This window comes from Pan paniscus, chromosome 5 (assembly GCF_029289425.2).
Source record: "Pan paniscus chromosome 5, NHGRI_mPanPan1-v2.0_pri, whole genome shotgun sequence".
Classification (NCBI taxonomy): Eukaryota; Metazoa; Chordata; class Mammalia; order Primates; family Hominidae; genus Pan; species Pan paniscus.
In genome coordinates this window covers 144,772,390-144,797,642 of record NC_073254.2, presented here as the reverse complement: position 1 = coordinate 144,797,642, position 25,253 = coordinate 144,772,390, and the positions used below count along the sequence as shown (strand labels likewise).

At 38.2% G+C, this 25,253-nt stretch overlaps 1 protein-coding gene and 1 long non-coding RNA gene across 9 annotated transcripts in view; one reads left to right on the top strand and one right to left on the bottom strand.

The window, feature by feature from the left end:
* The window catches only part of NKAIN2 (sodium/potassium transporting ATPase interacting 2), a 1,024,303-nt gene that overhangs the window by 19,702 nt on the left and 979,348 nt on the right, over positions 1-25,253 (bottom strand). For all 8 annotated transcript variants that reach the window (XR_010112510.1, XR_010112507.1, XR_010112511.1 and 5 more), the window contains one exon: positions 11,882-11,942. Coding sequence is in view for 3 of the 8 variants with exons in the window: in XM_063605446.1 (XP_063461516.1) it covers positions 11,882-11,942 (61 nt within the window). In the remaining 5 variants the exon portion in view is untranslated. The remainder of the gene's footprint in view (positions 1-11,881; positions 11,943-25,253) is intronic.
* LOC117980692 (uncharacterized) overlaps positions 1-25,253 on the top strand; it is a 289,677-nt gene that overhangs the window by 128,816 nt on the left and 135,608 nt on the right. The gene's annotated exons all lie outside the window — the stretch shown is intronic.

Below are 25,253 nucleotides of genomic sequence, written 5' to 3'. Positions count from 1 at the left end.
TCTCACTTCATTTCATTCATTTCATCTTCCATCGCTGATAGCCTTTCTTCCAGTTGATCGCATCGGCTCCTGAGGCTTCTGTATTCTTCACGTAGTTCTCATGCCTTGGCTTTCAGCTCCATCAGCTCCTTTAAGCACTTCTCTGTATTGGTTATTCTAGTTATAGATTCGTCTAAATTTTTTTCAAAGTTTTTAACTTCTTTGCCTTTGGTTTGAATTTCCTCCTGTAGCTCGTAGTTTGATCGTCTGAAGCCTTCTTCTCTCAACTCGTCAAAGTCATTCTCCGTCCAGCTTTGTTCCATTGTTGGTGAGGAACTGCATTCCTTTGGAGGAGGAGAGGTGCTCTGCTTTTTAGAGTTTCCAGTTTTTCTGCTCTGTTTTTTCCCCATCTTTGTGGTTTTATCTACTTTTGGTCTTTGATGATGGTGATGTACAGATGGGTTTTTGGTGTGGATGTTCTTTCTGTTTGTTAGTTTTCCTTCTAACAGACAGGACCCTCAGCTGCAGGTCTGTTGGAGTTTGCTAGAGGTCCACTCCAGGCCCTGTTTGCCTGGGTATCAGCAGCAGTGTCTACAGAACAGTGGTTTTTCGTGAACTGCGAATGCTGCTGTCTGATCGTTCCTCTGGAAGTTTTGTCTCAGAGGAGTACCCGGCCGTGTGAGGTGTCAGTCTGCCCCTACTGGGGGGTGCCTCCCAGTTAGGCTGCTCAGGGGTCAGGGGTCAGGGACCCACTTGAGGAGGCAGTCTGCCCATTCTCAGATCTCCAGCTGTGTGCTGGGAAAACCACTGCTCTCTTCAAAGCTGTCAGACAGGGACATTTAAGTCTGCAGAGGTTACTGCTGTCTTTTTGTCTGTGCCCTGCCCCCAGAGGTGGAGCCTACAGAGGCAGGCAGGCCTCCTTGAGCTGTGGTGGGCTCCACCCAGTTCGAGCTTCCCGGCTGCTTTGTTTACCTAATCAAGCCTGGGCAATGGCGGGCGCCCCTCCCCCAGCCTCGCTGCTGCCTTGCAGTTTGATCTCAGACTGCTGTGCTAGCAATCAGTGAGACTCCGTGGGCATAGGACCCTCCGAGCCAGGTGCAGGATATAATCTCTTGGTGTGCCGTTTTTTAAGCCCGTCAGAAAAGCGCAGTATTCAGGTGGGAGTAATCTTTGCTAACATAATCTTTGTATCATTTTACAGCCTCCAGAAATGAAAATCACAAAACTCCTGAGCCTAAATTAATCATCTTCTTAGAACAACAGTAGCAATTTCAGGAAAGAGAATGTCCCATGGTTACTCTAACATTTTTATTGGTATTTGGGAAAGCTGAAACTAGATTTCCTATATGGAGTTCATTAAAAGAACTTAAGATCATTCCTGTGTGACTTACGGTGTACCTTTGGTCAATATGGATCCGAAAAGTAGTACCTTTTAAAAAAGGCATGGCTGTCTTTGTTAAGTTCTACATAGTCCTCTAATTTATCCCTTAGGTTTCAGCTGAATCGTCATGTCTTCGGGGAAGAATTTCTTTCCCTCTTCTAAACTGCATGAGTTCTTCTTGGAATCATTCCCATGGCACCTCCATCCCCTTTCCTTGTCTGAACTTTCATCAAGCTTTACTGTAATTTCTCTTTCGCTCGTAAATTGTGCACTGGATTGTAGGCGCCATTGGTTCCCTGCTTTATCCCTAGTGACAATACATAGCCTACCACCCAGTAGTTGCTCAATAAATATTTGTTAAAAGAATCTCTCTCAGGTATCACAGTGAAGTGACATGGAAAGTATACTTCGAATCTTGACATCGATGTTCTGCTCCCAGTTCTGCCTCTAAATGATTGTTTAACTTTGAGCAAGTCAATTTGAGTGTCCCTTTCCTTAACTGTAAAATTGGGGGATTACAGTAGGTGACCACTAATATTGTTCATAACTTTATGATTATACACAATTCCATATTTCTGGGATTAGTTCACATACGAATGTTAGCAATATAATATTTAAAATGAGCAAATCCACAAAGGCATAATGAATGAAAAAAATTCGTGCAAAGGAGTTATTTCCATCTGCTTGTTACTATTATGCGTTGATTTTACTAAGTGAGTTTCCAGAAAGATTAGCTGCTGAAAATGGCAATTGGAAACTGAGGCATGAATGGGAAAACAGAATGATGAAAAAGTTGGGGCCTTGGATAGGACAGTCGGGTTGACGGGTTTGGAGTCAACAGAAATACTGTCCCCTGTTCCGTTTAATTCAGTAGTGAAGGTGTATGGATGTGTGACTGTGTGCTTCCCTTTTGCAGTGCCACACTTGGGAATTCAACATCAGCTTCATTAGTTACAAAGGCAGCAATCCATATCCAATTTTCATTTTGTAGCAGGATTGTTAACGTATAAACTACACTCTTTGCTGAAAACATTTGCAATTAATCCTATAAACAAACAAACAAACAAGCAAATGCAAATGTTACACTGCCTGCCCCTGCCAACCCCACTGACTCTGAGGTCTGGTCACCATTTATTATACTCAAAAATGAATTGAAATTCCCACTTCGGCCCTAACCTAATTTTCAAGTGATAATAGGCATGGATTCCCAGAAGCACTCTGTGCCTCTTGATAGTAACATCCTAATTTCCTTTCCCGGTAAATGTTTTAAGTAAGATTTTAGCACCAAAGGAAATTAAACTTTAAATTAATTGTAATTATAAAATGCCAGCACTGATTTTTGTCTTCAGCCTAATTACTTTCCATTATTTAAACAAACCGCACCTCCTGTGAGCTTTAAGTTTGTTTCTCTTTCACTCCCTGCCACACAACGCCAACCAGTCATAGCGGAGGCCTCCCTGAGTATCTTCTGCCAGAGCAGCCTCATTTAAATGTCACACAGGATTGAGGGTTTGCCTCCAGCTCACTTATTTCCAAGGCTCTCTTTCAGTAGCTAGGTGTAGGCTGCTTTGCTCAGATGTTTTCATTCCGCATACCTGGTGGCCATCCTTAGAGATCTAGTGTTTCTTAGCCCTCCTGCTGTTAAGAAGGAGACCTCTGAACACAGCCTTCTGTTTCTATGAGATGCCACTTCTAAAACTAAAGCAGAACCGGGCGTAAGGAAGTGGGCACCGGCCAACATCATTCATCAAGAGCCTAACTTTGAATGTCATCTTCTCAGCATGTCTCTGATTTGGAGGGCTTTTAAAGAGACTTCATTTTCCTGTGCCAGCGTTTTGTCTTGCTCTCATTTGTTGTTTGGAGATGGGACTAAAGAATCCCAGTGATTTTATTTTGTGAGTGTGTATGTCAACATTCTGCTGCAAAAATCACCCCACTTTTCTGCTACTTGAATGCTTTCTTTCTCGTGCCATTATCCATGAGAAGGTAGAGAGAGATGGTGAGGTAGCTAGTCCAGGACACCCACTGCTGGTAGGCTGTAGGGGTCTGCACCACTGGAAGAAACAGAGTCAGCAAAATCAAGGTTTTTGTTCATTCATTTCTGTAAATGTCACTACTTTCTCCTCCTTCAAGTCACATGGTTTCTTTTTTATTAAGGCTATTAAAACAACATCAGTATTCTTCATCTGCTGGATAACTTCAACTTACCCTGCCAGAAATATTCTTTGCATAAAAAATACCTCTTTTGTTACACCCCAGTTAAAGGCCCTCCTTTGCTTATCTGAATATCGTTACCTCTATATTGTGTTGTAGAAACAAAGCTCTGATTGTTCTTAATTAACAGAGGAGAGAGAATGAATCCGCTTCTTTCCCCTCATATTCTTGACTCGGAAATATCAGATTTATTTAACGATGAACATAGTGTGTGTGTGTGTGTGTGTGTGTATGTGTATGAGTGACAAGCAATATAGAATAATGGAGGCGATATTATGAGAAAAGAAAGAAAATAAGAAGTGAATGTTGAAGAATCAGACTCAGTTTTGACCTGAATATCCAAATTTAAAAATATAGCTTATGTGTTTTCTGTTAGATGATCACAAGAGGGAGCAATTTAATAGAAGGCTGAAAAACAAACCATTGCTCACCAATCTGGGGAGATTATGTGAAAATTATTACATGTATCACTGTTGGAGAATGCTGTTGTCACTAATAGGAACTTGAATTTGATTGACAGGAGGAAAATTTGCATGTAGCATCTGTCTCAGGTGTTGATCACTTAGTTTTATACATGGCAGCATGTCTTTCTTCCTCTTGTTTAGAAAATGACAGGTGCTTTATTCAAATTACTTATTCATTTACTCGGAATACATTGAATTCTGAGGAGATGTCATATTTCCTTGGCAGTTTCCATAAAGGTCAAGGAATGTTTGTGGAGATCCAATTGATTCATTCATTTATTTTGCAAATACTTCCTGAGTCCTCTTCTAGGTTGAGGATTTGGTAGATGCTAAGGATACAGCAGGGAACAAGACGGGGTGGATCTTGATGGTGTCTCCTACTATTCTTCCATCCTGAGTGAATCAGTGTGTACTGTATTTGAATGTCGGAAGGTCATGAATGAGCTAGTGGCTTTGGGCAAGTCATTTAATCTTTCTGGGCCTATAAAATTAAAGTGCTGAAATAGAGCAGTAGGCAGGTTTCCATCATTTTTAACCCAGTACAACTCATAGTTCAAAACAAATCATAAGCAGAACAAATCGAAATTAAATTAAATAAATGCAGTAACTTCTGTGCTTTGGGCAGAGGGGGGAATGGGAAGGAAAGGTGAAAGATGACACCTTTTTCACCTTGGCCCCACTAGGATTCTGTAGGCATAGCGAGAGATTAGTGGTGTGCAAAGCCTGGGTCTTCAGGCTTTGTGATCCTGTTCAGAGATAACAAAATAAATAGCAAGTTTTGGTTTAGTGGGAAACTGGCAGATATGGACAAAATTTTTTCAGTCAGTCACCATCAAATTCATAAGACAAATGTTATCAAGAGAAGATAAATTAGTAAGATACTAAGATTATGTTAAATTTTACTTGATTGCTTCAGTATGATGCCAGATAAGTAAAATAACATATTCTTCTCACAATTCTCCCTGTCAACCTGGCACCCAAGAACTTGGCACCTTTTCTGAACTTCTAATCGTCTCCTCTTAGGTTATGTTTGAAGAGTGATTTATAAATGTGAAAGAAAGCTCAGACTACCAAACAGAATGTATGATATGGCCCTAACAATCAGATGGGAGGAATGCAGTTAGATGATAGATAGACAGATAGATAGATAATAGATAGATAAGAAGAAAGGAAGAAAAGAAGAGAGGATGAAAGGAAGGAAAAAGGGAAGGGAGGAAGGAAGGAAGGTAAGAAGGGAGGCAGGCAGGCAGGCACATAATATACCAAAATTTGAACTGAGTATCAGAACTCAGAATTATGGGGTTATTTTAATTTTCCTTTTTTTTTATTTATCTGTATTGTTTATGCTTTCTGCATTCCTTTATAGACAGGAAGAAACAAATATTTTTTTTCAAGGGGAAATAGTTTTCCCTGCTCCCATGTCTACCCTCCCCCATGGTTGAGAGTATGCGATTGTGCTCAAAGAACTGCATTCAAATCCAATGATCCTTACAAACTGGAGAAATGATAAAAACATACAGAATGGAATTCAATATACAGAAGTGTGGGCCAGCAGGCTTTAGAAGAAAAATCAAACAAAAATAACAGAAAATTATTAGCCCCAGAGAAGTGAATAATTTCCTGTGGTTTTCTTTTCAAATGAAAGATTCAATAAATTGATTGTGACTTTTATCCCAAGGCCAGTTGATTTTGAGGAATTCAGGACAGGTTTTGATGCATTTGTGCTTGGTTGGTGTAAATGTGCATGTGTCTAACTCCAAGTTTAAGCATCTTGAATTCATTTTTCTGCATTGATTTCAAAATAAGTCCCTTAGGATATTATTTTTTAAATGATATTCCATGTCTCTCTCTAGATGATTTCATCATTAAACAACATTTGCAAATACATTGAATCTCTTTTAGCAAAGAAAATGACTACTTAGTAAAATGAACCCATTTGCTAGAGGACCAACATTTAGTTTTAGTTTAACTATTAAGCCAATGATTTACAAGAATACATAATAAAAATTGAGAAGTAATAAAAATTGAGAAGTCATATGATGATTTCTTTTTTTTTTTTTTTTTTTGCTAACATGGATTAGCAATATTTTCCGTGGCTGCATGGCTTCCTTTTAATTGCCACGTCGAACAGTGCTAATAAAGCACTGAGGACAATTCCTGCTTCTATCACTGTGAGTGGACATCCAACTGCAGTGGGGAATAAACCGAGGATGAAGTGAGACAGAAGAGCCACATTTATAATAAAAGGCACACCCGACCAGGAATCTCCAAACATTTTCTTTCTTTACAGAATAGTGTAAAAGAGAACAAGTAGAGGGGAATAGAAGACGGGAGGCCATAAGGAAAGCTCTGCATGGCTGGTGACAGATGAGACAGCAGAGAGCCCTGCCACAAAGACAGCACAGCGAGATGCCTGCTTTCCTGGAGAAAGCCTTTTCTCCCAAGATGTATCACTGCCTTTTCATGAACAAATATATGAAAGTATGTTGTTAAGGTGGCCCACTCAAATAGGGTTCTAAGGTCAAGCCACATCCTCTAGAGCAGGGACCTCAGCTTTTATCCTGGTGAGAAGCTACTCATCTAGAGGCAGATCACCCCACAGCAGGAGATCTTGAGCGGGAATTCCTGCCTGGTGGCAGTCAGTATGGAGCTGGCCTGGCAGCAATACAGCCCTGAAGCCTCTTACCCACAGGCATCTGATGGGCCAGTGAGCTGCATCTATCCTCAATCTGTGCCCCACAGATATTTTCAAGTGTCCAGGACACACGTGGAGTGTGTGTGCGTGTGTGTGTATTTGGATGTGGACTGAATTGTGATCCCCCTCAAATTCATATGTTGAAGGCCTAACTCCTAATATGCCTGACTATATTTGGAAATTGGCCCTTTGAAGAGGTAATGAAGGTTAAATGGGGTCATAAGGATAGGGCCCTAATCCAACAGAAAGTGCCGTCTACAAGGCAAAGACAGAGGCCTCAGGATAAACCAAACCTGAGGTTTCTAACACCTAGATTTTGGAGAGCAAATTTCTGTTGTTTAAGCCACTATGTCTGTGGTATGTTTTTATGGCATCCCTAGCTAACTAATTCATGGGGGAAGGAGTGTCACATCTAATTTGGGATCTCTGCTCTGAGGGTTGCTGTCATCTCCTGGTAGGTACAGCAGATGGCAGTGACACCCTGTGAGTCTGCACAACCAGCTGGCCTGCCAAACTGTGGCTCTGGCTTAGATAACTAAAGGGTCAGAGATGTAAACTTCAAGGTCCAGATTTTTTTCAATGGAAAAAAACAGAAACCCTTGCAATATAGTGTCTGCTATGATGTAAATGTTAGTGTCCCTCCCCAATTCATATTTTGAAACATAATCACCAATGTAATGGTGTTAGGAGGTAGGGCCTGTAGGAGGTGGTTATGTCATGACAGTGGAGCCCTCAGAAATGGGATTAGTGACCTTCTAAAAGAGGCCCCGGAGGGCTGCCTTGCCTCTTTTCCACATGTGAGGCTACAGCAAGAAGGTATCACCTATGAGCAAGGAAACCAGCCCTCACTAGAAGCCATATCTGCCGTTACCTTGATGGACTTTCCAGCCCCCAAAACTGTGAGAAATAAATTTCTGTCATTTATAAGCCACCTTACTTATAATATGTTGCTATAGTACCCCAAAGGAACTAAAACAGTATCTCTATAAATATCAATCAAACTGGGCCCTGGAAGAGTAATGAGATACTGCTTAAAAGGATACATAAGGGAAAAAAGTTCCCAGGCATTTGATGTTCATGAGCCTAACTCTCTGTTTCAATGATGATTTATTGGTATTTCATTGGGTCTAGGCTTGAGTCTTTGCTCATTGAGCTCAAACTCTCTCCATTGCTTCCTGAAGGTTTCTGCCTCTTTCCTCTGAAGTTTCCTGGATACACCTGTTGCTGTGAAGCTGAGGTATCAGAACTGAGCACATAACTGATCAGCTTCATGTTAACTTCAAGAACATTTTGTCCAATTGCCATCATTGGGCCCTTATCTCCACAGCCATTCTAAGCACAAGCTACAGAGCCAAAACTGTCCTCTGTTCCTTATAAGGCTCTTAGTAATGGAAACTTAACCAATTTGGCAAGCAGGTAGCTAGCACCTACTCCTGCCACTATGTTTCACTGCAAATAATGATGCATTATTGCAAATCCACACTGGGCAAAAATAGGCACATAGAGACCCTCTCAGTGTTAACATGTACATTAAATCCCTCCCATGTTTCAGGGTTTGCTTGAGAGTGGTTTTATTTTAACCTTTCACCCAACTTTTTAAGGATCAGGATAATTTTTTGTAATATAATTACCAAAATGATACAGAAATGTCAAACCTTTTTTACTCTATGGATCGGAAGTCATATGTCCAGGCATCGTCTGAGGATAAACATCAGGCAAGTGATTACATACAGAGAATATCAACCCAAAGCATTGTAACCAAAAGATACTCATAACTGTCTAGGTGTGAATGACTACAAGTAAATGAACCTAACTGAAAGTAACCAAAGACAACTGGACAGACAGCCAGCCCAAATGAACATCTCCTCCCACCTGTTTACTCATCCCATGAACATCTGAGGCAAGCGTCAGTCTACTTGTATATAAAAATTTAGAAGAGTTCATATTTTGCGCACTGAGCAATAAGACTAACATGATAAAACGTGTCTTTGAGAAGTCTGCTTGTGTTTTGGATTAATAAAGGCAGATGTGGTGTGTGGTCAAGATACACATAAAAACATATATGTTATTTTTTGGAGTCTTTCAGGGGAAAAAGGCTTATTAGATGATTGAGAGATAACTTGATCTTTCAACAGATATTGGTGACTTTGAATCTCCTTGAATTTACATTGCTTTGGCCAAAACTTGATTTAGGGCAGAATTCCCTTAGAAGAATTCTCCAGAATATCAAGTGCTTTTTTCTGGAGGTGTCCAGGTTGGAGAGGGGCGGGGGTTGATGAAAAACAGGAGTCTTGTGTTCAAATATTTTGGGAGACTTGCATTAACCATACTTTTAATTTCTACAAATTGATGCTTTAACATCTACAAAATGACCACTAGCTTTTTCCAAGTAAGCCCTGGCTCATCCCCAAAAAACATGTGGAGACTTTAGATAGCTCTAAACCTATGCATTAATAGTCACAGTGAACATGAATTTCATGGGGTGCAACTTTGCAACATAGCTAACCTATCCTAATAAGCCTTCCTACCCTGCCTCATCCATTTCTTCTTGTAGGATTTGAACTAAAGGTTCTGCTCTCTCTCTGCCTCATGGCTGACCCCACTCCTTCCCCTGTGGGGCATGTGGTATTCTCCCTGGGGAACTGTGGATATAATCAAGCCTTAGAACTCTTTCTGGTTTTTCTCTTTGATCTGTATCTGGCCTCAAGGTAATGTGATTAAAACAAAACTGTGGGTTAGAAAACAAAAAAAAGGACATACTTTTTTCTGGCAGTACTCTCAGAAATGTTAATATATAAATGTGCATTCTAAATTTTCAGTGTCAAACTTACTTGGCTTTGGAATCTTTTTTTTTTTTTTTTTTTTTTGAGCAGTATGTCTTGTGGAACTAGCATTTCTGAGATTTCCTTTGAGAGGTGCTATTCTGGTAAAATACTGATAATGCACGTAGGAGACATGGTATGTCAGTAAGTATTGTCTGAAGATAAAAACGCACTGGTATCATTGTGAAATGAAATCAAACAACATAGCCCAGAGAAAGCCCAACTTCCATATGAAAATCAACTGGGGACTTCCCCTTCATCAGGGATTTGGCACACAGACACTGAATGGTAATATCTCAATGAACTTACATAGTTTGTTTGGTCCACACATTTTAAAATCCGTATATATTTTGCCTTTCCTAATCTTTGAATAAATCTTTTCTGTATAAGACAAGTGCTTACTGGATGTCTTCTCTTGTATAGGCGCTAGGTACCTCAAACTCAACCTGTGCAAACTGAACTAGTGATCTTATTCCCATTTTTCTTCGCAAGTGGCAATTCCATCTACCCATTCACTTGCATCAGATACCCAGTAATCTAACAGTCTCCTCTTTCTCCCTTATCACAGTACCCACCATTGCCCACTAATCATGTCATTTCGGCATGTCTCATGGCACATCTATCCTCTCTATCTCCAATACTGATCCTTGTCCAGATTCACATTATCTCATGTCTCACTTGCATGGTGTCTTAACTAGTTCTCTTTTCCCTAATCTTTCCCCCTCTTGAGTCTCTTCTTTATAATGATGCTAATGTATTTTTTCTAAAGTACATTTTTGATTATGTTAATCTCTTTTTATAAGCTACCTGCTCTTTCATCTGTGATTTTATTATATAAAGCCCAAACTCCTTAATCTTTCATACCCATTTTTCTACTATCTCACCCATACTTGTTTTTCCAATTTTCTCCAGCTGTCTACCTGTAGCACAGGAAACAAATTCAGTCACATTAATCTGGCCGTGATATGCTTTTTCACCTTTTGCCTGGGACCACCCCTCACTTCCATACCAGCTACACAATAAAGATCTATTCATCTTTCTAGATCAAGCTCAAAACTATTCTCTATAAACCTTCTCCTGATCTCTTTCTTCTCTTTACCCACAGCGTGCACTACACAGTTTCATACTTATTTGCTCATATGTTTGTTTTACCCTACTAGTTGGCAAGTTCCTACAGGTAAAATATTATGTATGACTCATCCTAAAATCTCCAAAGGCTGACATAGCACTTGAAATACTGAGGAATATTTTACAAATGCTTATTTAGTGAAAGGACCATTATTTCCTTTTATATATGAAATAAATTATATACTGTATACTTCTGATTTTATATCATGTATGAGTATGATTGAAAAGTGCCTCTTCTACATTAATCACTTGATATTGCCTCTTCCTTTCCAGTATAATTGGAAAGGGAAGAAGAAACATATATTTATCTTTGGATGTTTTCCTCAAATCACCATATTCTCACCTTCCTCTTTCCTTACTGTTTCAAAAACCCAACATTATAAATATTTTTTGAAACCAAGAAAGATGATTCCCAATTCTGATTTTTCCTCAGAGTAAATGTAACTACATAGGCAATTATTCATGATAGTACCCTCAGAGAATAGAAGTACTTTCCCCAGTTCTCCTGTTTTAGATCCTTAGGGGCAGGGATGGAATGAAACCTTCTACCCTCCATGTTTCGGAGAGCAGAGAACAACAGAGCCACTGGGAGGATTGTAAGAGGGTACTGTGATCTAAACTCTGGATCAAGCAATATGTCTCAATGTTGAGACTTTGACATAGTTAGAGTTCTAGCCATTTGTGTCAAATAGTAGGAACAAAAAGGACAGATGGACATTTGGTTTCCCAAAGACAAATTCTCTGAATTAATCTGAAGTCAGTTTTTATAAGAATCTTAGCAACTATTACAAATTGTTGATTTTGGGGATTTGTAGTCTTGGGTAAAACTGGTTAGTTATCAATACCTAATAAAGGGATCATAAAAAAGAGAATGGTCAAGTTAGCCACATTTTAAAATCATTTCCATCTCCAATCTCCCATCTCTGTTCCCTACTAGAATTGTTTATAAGAGGAAACGATTTTTAAAAGGTCTTCAATGAAAAGAAAGAAGTTATGTTTTCAAAATGGGTGCTTCTCCATTCTTCAGTTTGCTGGATACTGTTATGAGAAACACTTTAGTCTGATGGGCACAAAAGGCTTATTTTCCATTCTAATGCTGTGTTGTGGGATCTTGTCTGAGGAATAGGAAGGCTAAGTAGGAGGCAGTAAAGGAGATGCTTTGAACTTGAAAGAAACAGAATAGAGCTTTAATACTTACAGCTGTCCTCTTCTTCAGTTATACATTTCACAACATAACAGGCGTAGATGAAACCTGCCAGCTGAAACAAAACAGAGATGCTTTAGACATCAGACAAAGGCACCAACACCAGACCTCACTGGGGAGTGGCTTTTCAAAGTCAGGCAGTTTACAACCAGACTTAGGGCTCCAACCAACATGGCTCATCGGACTGGATCTTGACTCCAGTGTGGATTCCTCATTCAAATGATGCTCATCTGTGTTGTAAATACATATATTACTCTGTTTTTCTCTGACCTGCATTTATGTGTAAGATTTGATAATTGCCAGGCAATCTAAAACAAATTATTTTCAATACAGAAAAAGACTTATAACCATTCACTAATGGATTAACATTTGCATTTGTGCCAATCAACTTCTAGTTTACTTTTCATTAGCTCAGAGCCTACGATTCTAAAACTTGGACACCCACAGACCATCAGAAAAATGCTTTGAGGGAAGACATTAAGGTGATTCTGTGGTTTGTTGCATGGGTTCTTTGTAAGGAAAATGCAGATCTATAACAGGAGCCAGGGCATACTGAGTATAATTAAGACAATATGTTACAGAGAAGTGACGAGATGGACACCTATAAGTAGGGAGTATCATCAAAATGCATTGAATATGGCATTACACACATCGCATCATCTTTTCTGAAACACTACAAAAAGGTCTGTGTGCTTGTAAAGGAGCACAGCAGTCATTTGATCTCTCTATTTTCTCAGATTGGGTGTTTTTGTATTCCTTCCTATTAGTACAATATTTACTTATTCAACTTATGAGCGCTAGTCAAAAGAAACAAATATAATATCTGGATAACAGAAAACTATTTGTTTTCTTTTTTTGCAAATTGATCTAGTTTGGAGGAATCCTTAAAGGTATGTCCTCAAAATAGTGATGAAGATTATTCACAACGACATTTCAGACAGGCATTGATCTGGCTGAGGACCGACCCCACACAATAATATTTAGTGTGGGGAAGAAAACATTAGGAAAAGCTGCAGTCTTCAATCAGGAAGCAAAAGCACGGGAAAAAAAGGAACTGCCGCGACAAGCCTAATGAAGTTGTTTTTCATTAGATGACAGATAGTGATCTTCTGGAGGATGTGAGTGGAACATTTTAAGTCAAAGGGTACACTAATAGGTATTTAATGAGCACAGAACTGTTAGGAGACAAAGTGGCTTCTGGTGAAAAGAAACTTTTAAGTCCCTAATTTAGATTTGAGAGAGAAAGCACGTTCTGGCAGATTCTAGCTGTCTTCCAAAAAGAACTGGCATAGGATAAAACAGTGGTCATTCCTGGACAATACAGGAAGCAGCAGTGCCCACATTGGGGAGGCAGAGTTGAAGGAAGAAGACTTATGCAACACAGTCTTCAAACGCTTTTGTTTTTAGATCCTGGAGGAGAGGGAAGGCATATCCCCTGCCCTCTCTACCCCCAACTGTAGTATCTGTACCAGTACACATCGTAGAGAGTCAAAAATAAATACCACTGATGCTATATCAGAAGAATGAGTTTTCTTTTTAAAAAATATTTTAGAAAACTCATCAAATCAGCATGTTTCTCTTTGAATTATATGTAGCTATTGGCAATAAGATAGTGATAGTAAGAACCACTTCTTTATATAATAGAGTCATCAAGGTCTTTGTTTTTTTGGGACTTATTTTTAGAGTTCCGAGTACTAATTAAAAACCAACGTCTCCTATTTTCCTGTTTGGCTTTAGCAAAGATTTTGATTTGTCCAAACTCAAATCACATAGTGATTTGAGCATTTTCATGGGTACTGGAAAAATAGAGATTATACTAACACATCGTGATCTTTTATCCACCAGGACCCATGAAAATGCTCTTTTTATGGAGTGAGCCAGTGCCATGGGTGCTTGTCATTGGTACTTGGATCTGGCTGTGTCTAGGTAAAGGGCCTATGGGTTTGGTTAAATCCCCTTGGTATTGCTTATAGCTTCACCTCTTCCTCCACATTGAGTTCTTACTATATGTGGCTAAATGTTACAGGTTTATCAATAGTTTTCCTCTTCTTTTCAGTGTTAAATGCTTATTAAATTATTTGTAAAGCAATTTGTCCTAATTACAAACTGTTTTAAAAAAATTCTTACTCTTCAATTCATTTCTTTGAAATGAAAATCTAGGTAATAAGCATCAATACATTCTGAGATTCATGGCCAATAAGTTTAAACTTCTCATTAAAGTGTCACTAGAGTCTTGATTATTAAGTGTACTCTCCCAGAATGCAGCTAAGGCAATGCACTGCACTGCATTCTGCTTACCAGTTATCTTTTAATTATATTCATTTTCATTCTTTAACTACCTGGGGAGCTCCTTTGATATAAAAGTAAATCCTGCTGCATTTTGTTACAAAAGCTTGCTGATTAAGAGAACTTCAGCTTTTAAATTGGTCACTTCTAACTACAAACGGAAATTTGTGTCCCCCAAATTAACCAAGATTCATAAACTCTGCTATCTTCCAATTATCCTACACAATATAAATTTCTAATTTAATTTTACCTCCCCCGTGGCAATTTATAAAATTTACCTATAGAAAGGGGTTTCAGATTATTTCCCACAATTCTGAATGTCTCTGATATGGTTTGGCTGTGTCCTCACCCAAATCTCATCTTGAACTGTAGTTCCCATAACCCCCATGTGTTGTGGGAGGGACCTGGTGGGAGGTAATCGAATCATGGGAGCAGTTACCTTCATGCCGTTCTCATGATAGTGTGTGAGTTCTCAAAAGATCTGATGGTTTTATAAGGGACTTTTCTCCTCCTTTGCTCTCATTCTTCTCCTTGCTGCCACCATCTGAAGAAGGTCTTTGCTTCCCCTTCTGTCTTGATTGTAAATTTCCTGAGGCCTCCCCAGCCATGCTGAACTGTGAGTCAATTTAACTTCTTTCCTTTTTAAATTACCCAGTCTCGGGTATGTCTTTATTAGCAGTGTGAGAACAGACGAATCCAATCTCCTATAACATGCAACTCTTCTAATTGCTACCTGGGCTACAATGATGAACTAAAGCAGAGTTCTAGTCACCACTGACATTTTGGGTTGGGAAGTACTTTTTTATTGAGGCTGTTATGTGTTGTCAATGTTTAAACAATAACATCCTACGATCAAGACTGTCAACAACTGAGGCAATAAAAATATCTCTAGACATTGTCACAGGCCCTCTAAAAGGCAAAATTTCCCCTGATTAGAGCCATTGTTTGAAATATAGTCCTAGCTTTAAGGAGTTTGCAATTTTGTAGCAGGTATACATATAACTGTAATTTGAAGTCGATTTAGGTAAATCTTCAGAAAGAAGGAAGAAAATTGTACTCCTAATAAGTGACAACAAACAGTAGATTGGACACTTTCATGTGTTAGCCCATTAATCCTCTCAAACACCCTTGGAAGAGCATTATATGTATTTTTGCTGATGACAGGCAAAATGGGATTTGCTTTTCCAGAGTGAGATTATCAAACAGGAAAGATACGGGTTGTGTTTAGGTAAGAGCCAGTAGTTACATCTGATGAGAGTTTGGGGACTTCATACTAGAACAATGGAAGCAAAGCTGTGAAGACCAGATTAGGGCCATAATCAGTGGGCCTCCAGTGTGTCAAATTGCCAATGGAACTATGCCATTTTTCTACACAATGAGCTGAAGGAGCACCCCCTACAAAAGTATAACATTTTTCATGGGTCCAAATCCTTCCTGATGTGATACTTGTCTTCCTTTCTAGCCTCATTTCTCACCAATCCTTGTCAGAATTGATGTCAGTAGAAAGCTGTTGGTAGCTTGCTGACATCTATCAGGTAGCTTTCCTTCTCTGTTCCTTAACTCATTTTCCCAGTCTGCCAACAAAGAATGCTAATGCCCTGTACCTCTTCCTTCCCCTCCCTAGTCAGCCTTGCACCTCCAGTAATGAGTAATTCTAACTCATTCTTTTTTTGCATTTTTTTTTGAAAACAGAGTCCTGAGTTGCTAAGCTGGATATAAAGCTTTACATGGCAGTACTGCCTGCTTACTTCCCAGGTCTTCTTTTTAATTTTTTAATTCACTGTTATTTTAAGTTCTAGGGTTCATATGTAGGTTTGTTATACAGGTAAACTTGTGTCATGGGGGTTTGTTGTACAGATTATTTCATCTCCCAGGTATTAAGCTGACCTTAAAGAATGAGTTAATATCCATCAGGAAAAACAACTAATGGATACTAATTCATTCTTTAAGGCTGAATAAAGGTGCTGCTTCCTCCAAGAACTGGTAATCCATTCTCGGAGTAGGTTGGTGCTTGGCAGTTTTGAGATAGACCTTGAGAGGTGGGAGGGCTTGAAAGGGAATAAAGAGGGGTACGGAGAGATGGAGAGTACATCTTCCAAATGGAGTTTAGACTAGAGCTGGGAAGAAATAGGGAGGAGGAAGTGGCCCAGTTCAGAGAAGCTTGGGCTGTATAAAGGGAAGTAACACGGCACAAAGCAGACAATAGAGGCTCATGTTGTTAGAGTAGATGTGAGTATCTGCAATTGAAAGAAAATAATTTTATTTTGTTCCTGATTTAAAGATGCTTAGAATAATAATGGAAGGGACCTGTGGCATTATCCTAGGCAAACACACAATTATCCACTAGTGAAAGAAATAAAATATTCTAGTTGTTTTAGTCTTTGTCATTCAAAGCAGAGCTAAGTATAAATTTTTTTTTATTTATCTTTTCACCTCCATGTATCTAATGTGATTTGTTCACTTCTAATTCACCTGGTAAGGAATTACATGTCATCTTGATATTATCACTGACTGGAAGGAAATGATATTTTCTCTGTATAACTAAATCAGATTAAAATTCTTTTTTGTATCCACAAACCAAATTATGATTGTATGTCCCAGAAATTCACTTAGAAGCTAATAGAAAAAATGAAACCAAAGCCTTTGGGTAAGTATTTTAAAAGATTTAATTGTAATAATTGAAAATATAGCAACCTTAGCGTTTAATCTATTACATTCTGGATTTCGGTTTCTGGGAAGTTGGAGCAATGGGAGGGATACCTTTCCCTATCTTTCCTATTAAGTATAACTAAAAACTGTGAACATTATATATATAACAATCACAAGAAGACTTTGAGGCAGACCAGCTATGGCCTTTGGCACTCAAAAAAGTACATGAGGGTGAATTCCATTATTATTATTATTTCATATACACCAGACTTACTTGGAGCTGAAGAAGCCTATAACTCCGAAATGCCAACAGGTACAGATTTTTTAAAAGCCCCAGTAAACACTTGCTGTCTCTAGCCAAAAGACCAGAGAAAAGGGAAAAGGCAGCCTAGCAAGACAGAAAGTTTTACAATGATAGTACCTCTTTGTTTTAGCCAACACCATAGAAAACAGAACAAAACAAAACAAAAACACAAAAATTGTAGCCTCACTCCCCAACCACAGCAACAAAGAGTAGGGAGCCAAGACTTCCCCACTGCCTCATGAGTAAGTAATCCAGACTTTTAGCCTCACGCTCCAGTAACAAGGCAGACACTCTCTTCTCCCCACTGGGGTGATGTCAGTGGAAGCTTAGTAGAAGATCAGGACTTTTACCAATGCCCAGCAGTACTGAGGCCAGTCCGCCACCCCCATGGCATCAGTGAAAGCCACCTTGGAGCAGTAATAAGGCTCTTGCCAGATATGGAGCCATCAGTCAGAGGCTAGTGGGGAGCAGGACCTTCCACAGCCTCCCAAACTTAATGAAAAGCCCTTCCCACCTTAAGTCTCAATGGAGGCTAAGTGGGAACCCTGGACTTCTATCCCCAATTGGCAGAAATAAGTCAGCATCCCTCCTTCTCTTATCAAAACAGCATCAGAGGAATCAACTAAAATGAAAGGTTTAATTAAGATCTAGGGTCTCATAGCATAATACCCCAAATGTCCATGTTTCAATTAAAAATTACTAATCATACCAACAATGAGGATGGCCTCAAACTGAATGAAAAGACAGCCAATGTAACCTAACCACAGAGGTGATAGAGATGTTACGATTTTCTGACACATATTTTAGAGTAGACATCGCAAAAATGCTCCAATAAGCAATTACAAACATGCCTGAAATAAATTAAAATATTAGAAGGTCTCAGCAAAGAAATAGAATATATAAGGAAGAACCAAACTGAAAACTTAGAACTGAAAAATGTGGAGGGGACAGAGGAAAGAATCAGTGAACTTGAAGATTGAACAACAGAAATTACCTAAACTAAGAAACAGAGACAAAGTAAACTGGAAAACATGCACAGAGCCTCAGAGACTCATGGAAATAACAAAAGACCTAACTTTTTTTCTCCCCCACTGGAGTCCTGAAGGAAAAGGAGAAGTAGGTCAGCACTGAGAAAGTCTTCAAAGAAATAATGACTGAAAACTTCGGAAATTTGGCAAAGGACACAAACTTACTAATTCAAAAAGCTTAGTGAACCACAAACAGTATAAATCTAAAGAAATTCATGCCAAGATGCATGACAGTCAAACTTAGGAAACCCAAAAACAGATATCTTGAAAGCAGAAACAGGGAAACATTTATGGACAGCCATTCTGGAAAACAGTTTGGAGGTTTCTTTACAAACTAAACATGCAACTACCATATGATCCAGCAATTGCACTCCTACACAGGAGTGCAATTTTATCTCAGAGAAATAAAAACATGTTCCCACAAAAACCTGTACACTAATATGTATAACATCACTATTCATAACAGCCCCAAAGTGGGCGCAACCCCAGTGTCATTCTGTGGGTTAATAGTTAAACAAAGTATGGTATACCCATACCATGAAATATTACTCAGCAAGAAAAAGGAAGGGATGACTGATACATGCAACAGCCTGCATGAATTTCCATAGAATTGAGGTTAGTGAAAAAAAGCCAACCCAAAAAGTTGTATATGATCCTAGTTGTAGAACATTCTTGACATAATAAAACTGTAGAAATCGAGAACAGGTTGGTGGTTTCCAGGGACTAAGGAGGGTGGGTTAGAAGGAAGTGAATGTGGCCGTAAAAAGGCAACATACGGGATCCTTGTGGTGGTGAAACTGTTCTATGTCGTGACTGTATCAATACCCAGATCCCAAAAGTGAAGCTGTACTAATTTTTGCAATGTAATACTACTTGGAGAAACTGGGTAAAGTGTAAACAGGATCTCTCATTTTATTTCATATAATTGCATATGATCTATAATTATCTCACCATAAAAGTTTACTTGAAAAATACTACATTTTAGGACAGTTCTATTTATGTTTAAAAACCTTCATATTATAATTTATGAATTATAAATATATCTAAACCAAGTAGATATGCTTGTTTTCTTAAGTACAAAGACACATTTTAATTTTGTGCCTTTATGCCAACATGATTAGAAATAAGGAGTAGCAACACTACTTTTTACCCACAATTATCTCACATTCCAAATACATTGGTTGTATGTTTTATTTAAATTAAATAATCCAATTTTGTTCTGAATTCATAATTCACAGGCTCTAAGCCCATGCTTTTTGTAATAGGAATTTGAACAGAAGGATATTATGCACACACAAAGTATAATTTTAAGTTGCAGATGATTTTTACTTGCTCTTTTTCATCTTATTCCATCTACATAATTTGAGATTGCTTCAGCAAAAGATTCAAATGTGATTATATCAGTGTTATTAATGAAGGTCTTTATATGAAGTATTTTATTATTTGGGCTGGTATATCATCTCTATTGTTTACCAGATGATTCTTATCTCATACTAATCCACTGGCTGGACTATTGTGGAACACACTGCAAATTTTCTCTGCTACGAGTAATCCAGGTGCAGTTATCAACCCGCAATAACACATGGAGGATTGCCTCCAGAGCTATTGTGAATGTTCACAGCCTACTGGGTCAGAAAAGCTTTTCAGAGGATCAGAAACGTATCTTAATACCAGCCTTTAGGTATTCTGCTGCATCATCAAGCATGACTGTATTAAACACTTTTTAAAATATTAAATAAAACTAGACATACATGCAAACTGGTATTATCTATTTAAGTTGGGAAATAGACTGAACTAAATGCCAACACTGGTTTACCAAATGATTCCTGTTATGAAATAGTCTCTGGAAACTGGTAGATTTCTTCAGTTCAAACTTATCCAAAAGTTATCCTAGTTCAAAGGAGTCTGGTGTATTAGTAAACTGGGCAGAGCAGAAGATACTCAGGCAGGACGAAAAATGGCTAATAACATTCAAATGTCATTATAGTTAATACCTCTCTCAGGGTTTAAATATCAGATTCATTTTTAAAACTGTATTGAGAGCAGTAGTTCAACCATTCAATACATGTGCCGGTTGGGAGATGATTAAAGAAATGGCTAATCTAGTGCAATAGAACTACCATGAAATTGCCTTCCAGTTTAGAGATGACAGCCATAGGGGAGTCCTTAACCAAAACTAGTCATTGAAAATAATTGGGAAATATAAAAAGCAACTATCAATAATACCATACTATTTTAATGGTAAAGCTAAGTTTAAGATTGTATGTTTGTAATGTGCAAAAGGAACTCTGATTTATTCATAATGAATCACTTGAAGCAGAAAGTGTAATTTTTAAATATTCTGTAAAACTTACACAATTAATACTGTCTACAGAATTTTTGAACAAAATCACTACATAGCTCTTTGGGGAGCAAATAGTACAAGTAACATAATTTTTGATCAGAGATAATAGGGTACCAATAGCAAAATTAACTATACAAAAGGTAAGGCATTTGTAAAAATAAATTTGCCCATATTGAATATTCTCTAACATTAGTAGACAAGGCTAAAGAAGGATCCATGAATTTCACTGGAAGGAGTATGCTGCCCCAGTGATGACAATGGGAACACAAGGCCAGATTTCTCTGTAGAGACTAGGAGAGAAGATTATTTGTATTAAAATACTTAGTTGCAAAAATAACTGGCATTAAATAGGTGCATTTGGAAAAAGAAAGGGGCTAAAACTATGTTAACATTTCCTTCTTTTTAGAGGTACTAGATTGGAAGATAAGGAAAGTGTGGAATATACAATGCACCTGAGACTTCAGCACATATCCAGTGATCAAAAATAATGCATTGATTAATATTATACAAAAATGATGTCAGTAGTACTCTCATTGCACTAAAAAAGAAAAAGTTAAACTCAACGGAAACATCAGGACAAACCAGCTAGAGAGAAGAGTGACTTTAAAATGTTATCGTAAACTCAGATGCATTATTAGGGTTTTGAAAATACAGTTAAGTAGGAACCTTAGAGCAATTGGTCCCTTTCCCATGATATCTGTGGGAATAAGCTTTATGCTTATGAAAAGGTATTTTATGTGGCATCCAATAAAGCGTGCCTCTGAAGCAAAGTACTTGTTGCGGTATGTGGCAAGGAAGATGAATGGGAGTGAAGGTAGGAAAAGAGAAAGAACCCTCCAGGGGAATGAAATGTGGATTGGGGAAGACACAAATTTGAAGACCAGTTTTTTCCCAAAGCAATTTTAAAAGGCACAATACTGAATCGAAGTGTCACTTAAAAGGCCCGTCAAGTCTATCCATGTGTAGCAGTATAATCTAGTTGGACTGAATAACTTTGGAGTCAGAACTTGGCTATAATTGGTGTTCTTCACTGACCCTTTCTTCCTTTCCATCTGAGTTACCTTCTTTTCAATATAAATCTTAGATTGTCTTCTTTCTACGTAGCTCATAGCCAATGCAAGGGTGAAACAGAATGTCATAAACCTCAGACTGAAGGGATTTCATTAATTACTAGCAATACCATTATTACCGTTTGGGAATATATAACCTAGGAAAAAGTGCAATTGTATTTCTGTGCATTACTTTTTTATTTTTAGTGCTTAAACCTCAAAACCAACCAATCATCTAACCAACCCCTCACATCCTGGTAACAGCTGGGAGGTAGGAAAGGAAATGCCAGTGATTACTATTTAAAGTAATAGCTGCCATTACTATTCACTATATTCTGGGCATGTGGTAACATCTTTACAGCCATTCTGCTATCCATTCTTTCCAAAACTAAGGAGACAATTTCTATCATCATCTATTATTTATAAATGTAAAAACTGAGGCTTAGAGAAGTTATATAGTGCTCTCCCAAGATTCAGACGTAATGAGAGGACTTGATTCATGCCTATGGACCCTAAATCCTATGCTTCTCATTTTCACACAGTCTTCTTAGTTTATCCAAAAGGCAAAACTGACAATACTCTCAAGCAAAGGGAACATAAGATTCTAATAATCAGAGTGAATTCACATTCACTTAAAAAAAAGTTAAAATTAAGTTCACCTAGTTTTCCAAGTTGGAAATCTGGATACAGATGATAATACTGAGCTTTGAATTAGCAGAGTTTGGAAATCATCAAGAAACAAAGTGGCTCAGCTACCAGACAAACCACAGAGGAGTTTAATACTACTTGTGGGAAACCTGGAGCATGTAGGAGAATGCACGTGCTCCTCCCACTCATTTAATTACCATTTCAGTGGTTCCGACTCATCATGATTTTATAGTTCTCCTCTGAACTGCTTACACGTGCTTCTACACACCAGAGTGGGCTTCTTATATTAGACATATATTGGTGAGTCACTAATTGTCTTCAGTTTACTGCTGGTGAGCAAGGCAAGCCTCACATCAGGTGGAGAGTCGGATGGGATGATTCTAAGAGCTTGAAAATCTAAACGATAACTCTTTTTGCTCACAAGGTAAAGACATGATAGCAAAGTGTCGAAGGACATTCATGATTGGCTCAAGCCTATGCTTTCAGCCCCAACCCTTGTGGCTCCCCTTTACTCTTCCATATTAAATCTCTGGCAGTTCCTCTACTATACATGCCATGCTGTTTGATATCTTTATGTTTTTGAATAAGGCATTTCTCTGTCCAACAAACAGCATTTATCACCATATAGTGAATGCCTACATGAAACATGGGCTACTTCAAGGCTACTCCTCAGGGAAATATTTTCCAAACACCAAAAAGCACAGATAGGCATTCCTCACTCTCTGTGCTCATATAGCACCCTGAGAAATACCTATATTGCACAACTTAATTCATTTTTGCATATTAATTCTTAAACTGGACTACTGGACTACCAGCATTCTCTAGAGTAACCAAGAATATTTCTACTACCCCTGAAAGTTCCTTCTTGGCCTTTCATCCTCACCACTCTCCCAACCCTTACACCACCCACCAGGCCACACCTGTTCTGATTTTGATAACCATAGAATACTTTTGCTGGGTCTTGAACTTCATACAATAGAATCTTATTGCTTGGTGTCTGGCTTCTTTCACTGAGCATAATATAATATTTTTTAGATTAATCCAAGCTACTGCATCTATCAGTAATTCATTGTTTTATTTTCAACTGGCGTTCTATCAGTATGTGAATATAATTTTATCACTAACTTTTGAGACATAACACACCAAACCAAAATTTAGTGGCTTAAAGTAACAACCATTCATTTTTGCTCATTGTGTTTTAGGTCAACATTTTGAATTGAATTCAGCTGGGCAGTTCTTTTGCTGAATTTGGTTGGGCTCACTCATGAGTCTATGGTTGACTGTGAATCAGCTGGGTAGCACTTTTTTTCTGGGGCTTGGCTTATTGTTAGGTGGGGGTGATGAAGTCAAATAAATGGACCCCATATTTGTGGTCTCACATATCTAATCATTCATCAGAACAATCTGGGCTTGTTCACACTGGTGTGGCAGGCTTAAAGAGCAATAATAGTAAGGTGCACTTCTCAGGTCTCTGTATGATGTTTGCTATCATCTCAATGTCAAAATCAATTGGAGGCCATTATAGCAAAACTCTTCCAGGATGCCACAATTTATTTACTTACTCATCTGTTAAAGGGCATTAGGCTCTCAAGGATTAACTGGTTTTTATTTTCAGTTACTTCCAATCTTATATCTTGAACCAACTCATTTAAATAATTTTGCTTTAGGATTTCATGATTAAATAATGACAGGACTTCCTTCCTTCCTTCCTTCCTTCCTTCCTTCCTTCCTTCCTTCCTTCCTTCCTTCCTTCCTTCCTTCCTTCCCTCCTTCCTGCCTTCCTTTCTCTCTCTCTCTCTCTCTTTCTCTCTCTCTTTCTTTGTTGGAGTCTGGCTCTGTCGCCCAGGCTGGAATGCAGTGGCACGATCTCTGCTCACCGCAACCTCCACCTCCAGGGCTCAACTGATTCTCCCACATCTCAAAACCTCCCAAGTATCTGGGATTACAAGCCTGCGCCACCACGCCCAGCTAATTTTTGTATAATTTTTTAGTAGAGAGGAAGTTTTGCCATGTTGGCCAGGCTGGTCTTGAGCTCCTGACAATATATTTCATCTAGTTTATGGGCCCAAGATGAAGATAAAAAAATCATAACTATGAATGCACTTTGAGCTCCTAGGAGAAGCAAAAAATATATTAATTCTCCTCATTTGTAAATGTTCATCGGTTTTTGACTCTATTCAGCCATTCCTACAAGAAGGAAGGTAGTTTTTAATGTCTCTTTTTCTCCCTAGTGTATGTATTAATTGGCTCAAGTGGTTTCTGATTTTTTCTTTTTTTTCCTTTAAGCAGGCAGAGGTTGAGAATGGTTAGCTAATTTAGAGATTTTTTTTGGAATCGCCTTCTAAAAGAGAAGTTTAAATATGGGGATTGGAATTGCTTCTCTTACTACTCAAATTTTAAAAGTTCTTTAAGAGTTATTTACCTATCTTTATTAGTAAATATCACTCATATTTCTGAGCTCAAATTTTCTCTATATTTATATCAAACTAATTCTATCCAGATCATCAGTTCTTACTTTCTCTTTTAAATTATTATATCATTAAAATTTTTTTATTATACACTTGCCAAAAAATATCAAGGAGAATACAACATTGATGACTCTATTAAAGAAACACAAGAGTAGAAGAAAAATAATTTGATAATTTGTCAAATATCAAAAAAGGAGACTGCTGAGAATTGTCCCCTATGCAGGGCTTTTTTTTTTTTTTGAAGTATTATTTTAAAATTGCTATCAAGTGCTATAAGAACCATGTTTTCGTTCCTTAAACTTGGCATTTTAATATCTCCTTTGACTTGTAGTTTTTTTCCCTTAACTTCAGGAAAACATGTTTTCCATTCCATTATATTTCTGACTACATTTGAAAAGATACAAAGGCATGAGCTTGTTATTACCACAGCATCAGAGCTCAGGGGGAGAGCAAGCTGTTTGCATTTTTTTCTTGCCTTTAAAGGTGCTGTCATTATCACTTGTTCTCCCAGAAAAGCGAAGTTTGATGACAATCTGTCTATCATCTCCTCACTGTACCTTAATGACTTCAAAATTGTTAAAACCTCATTA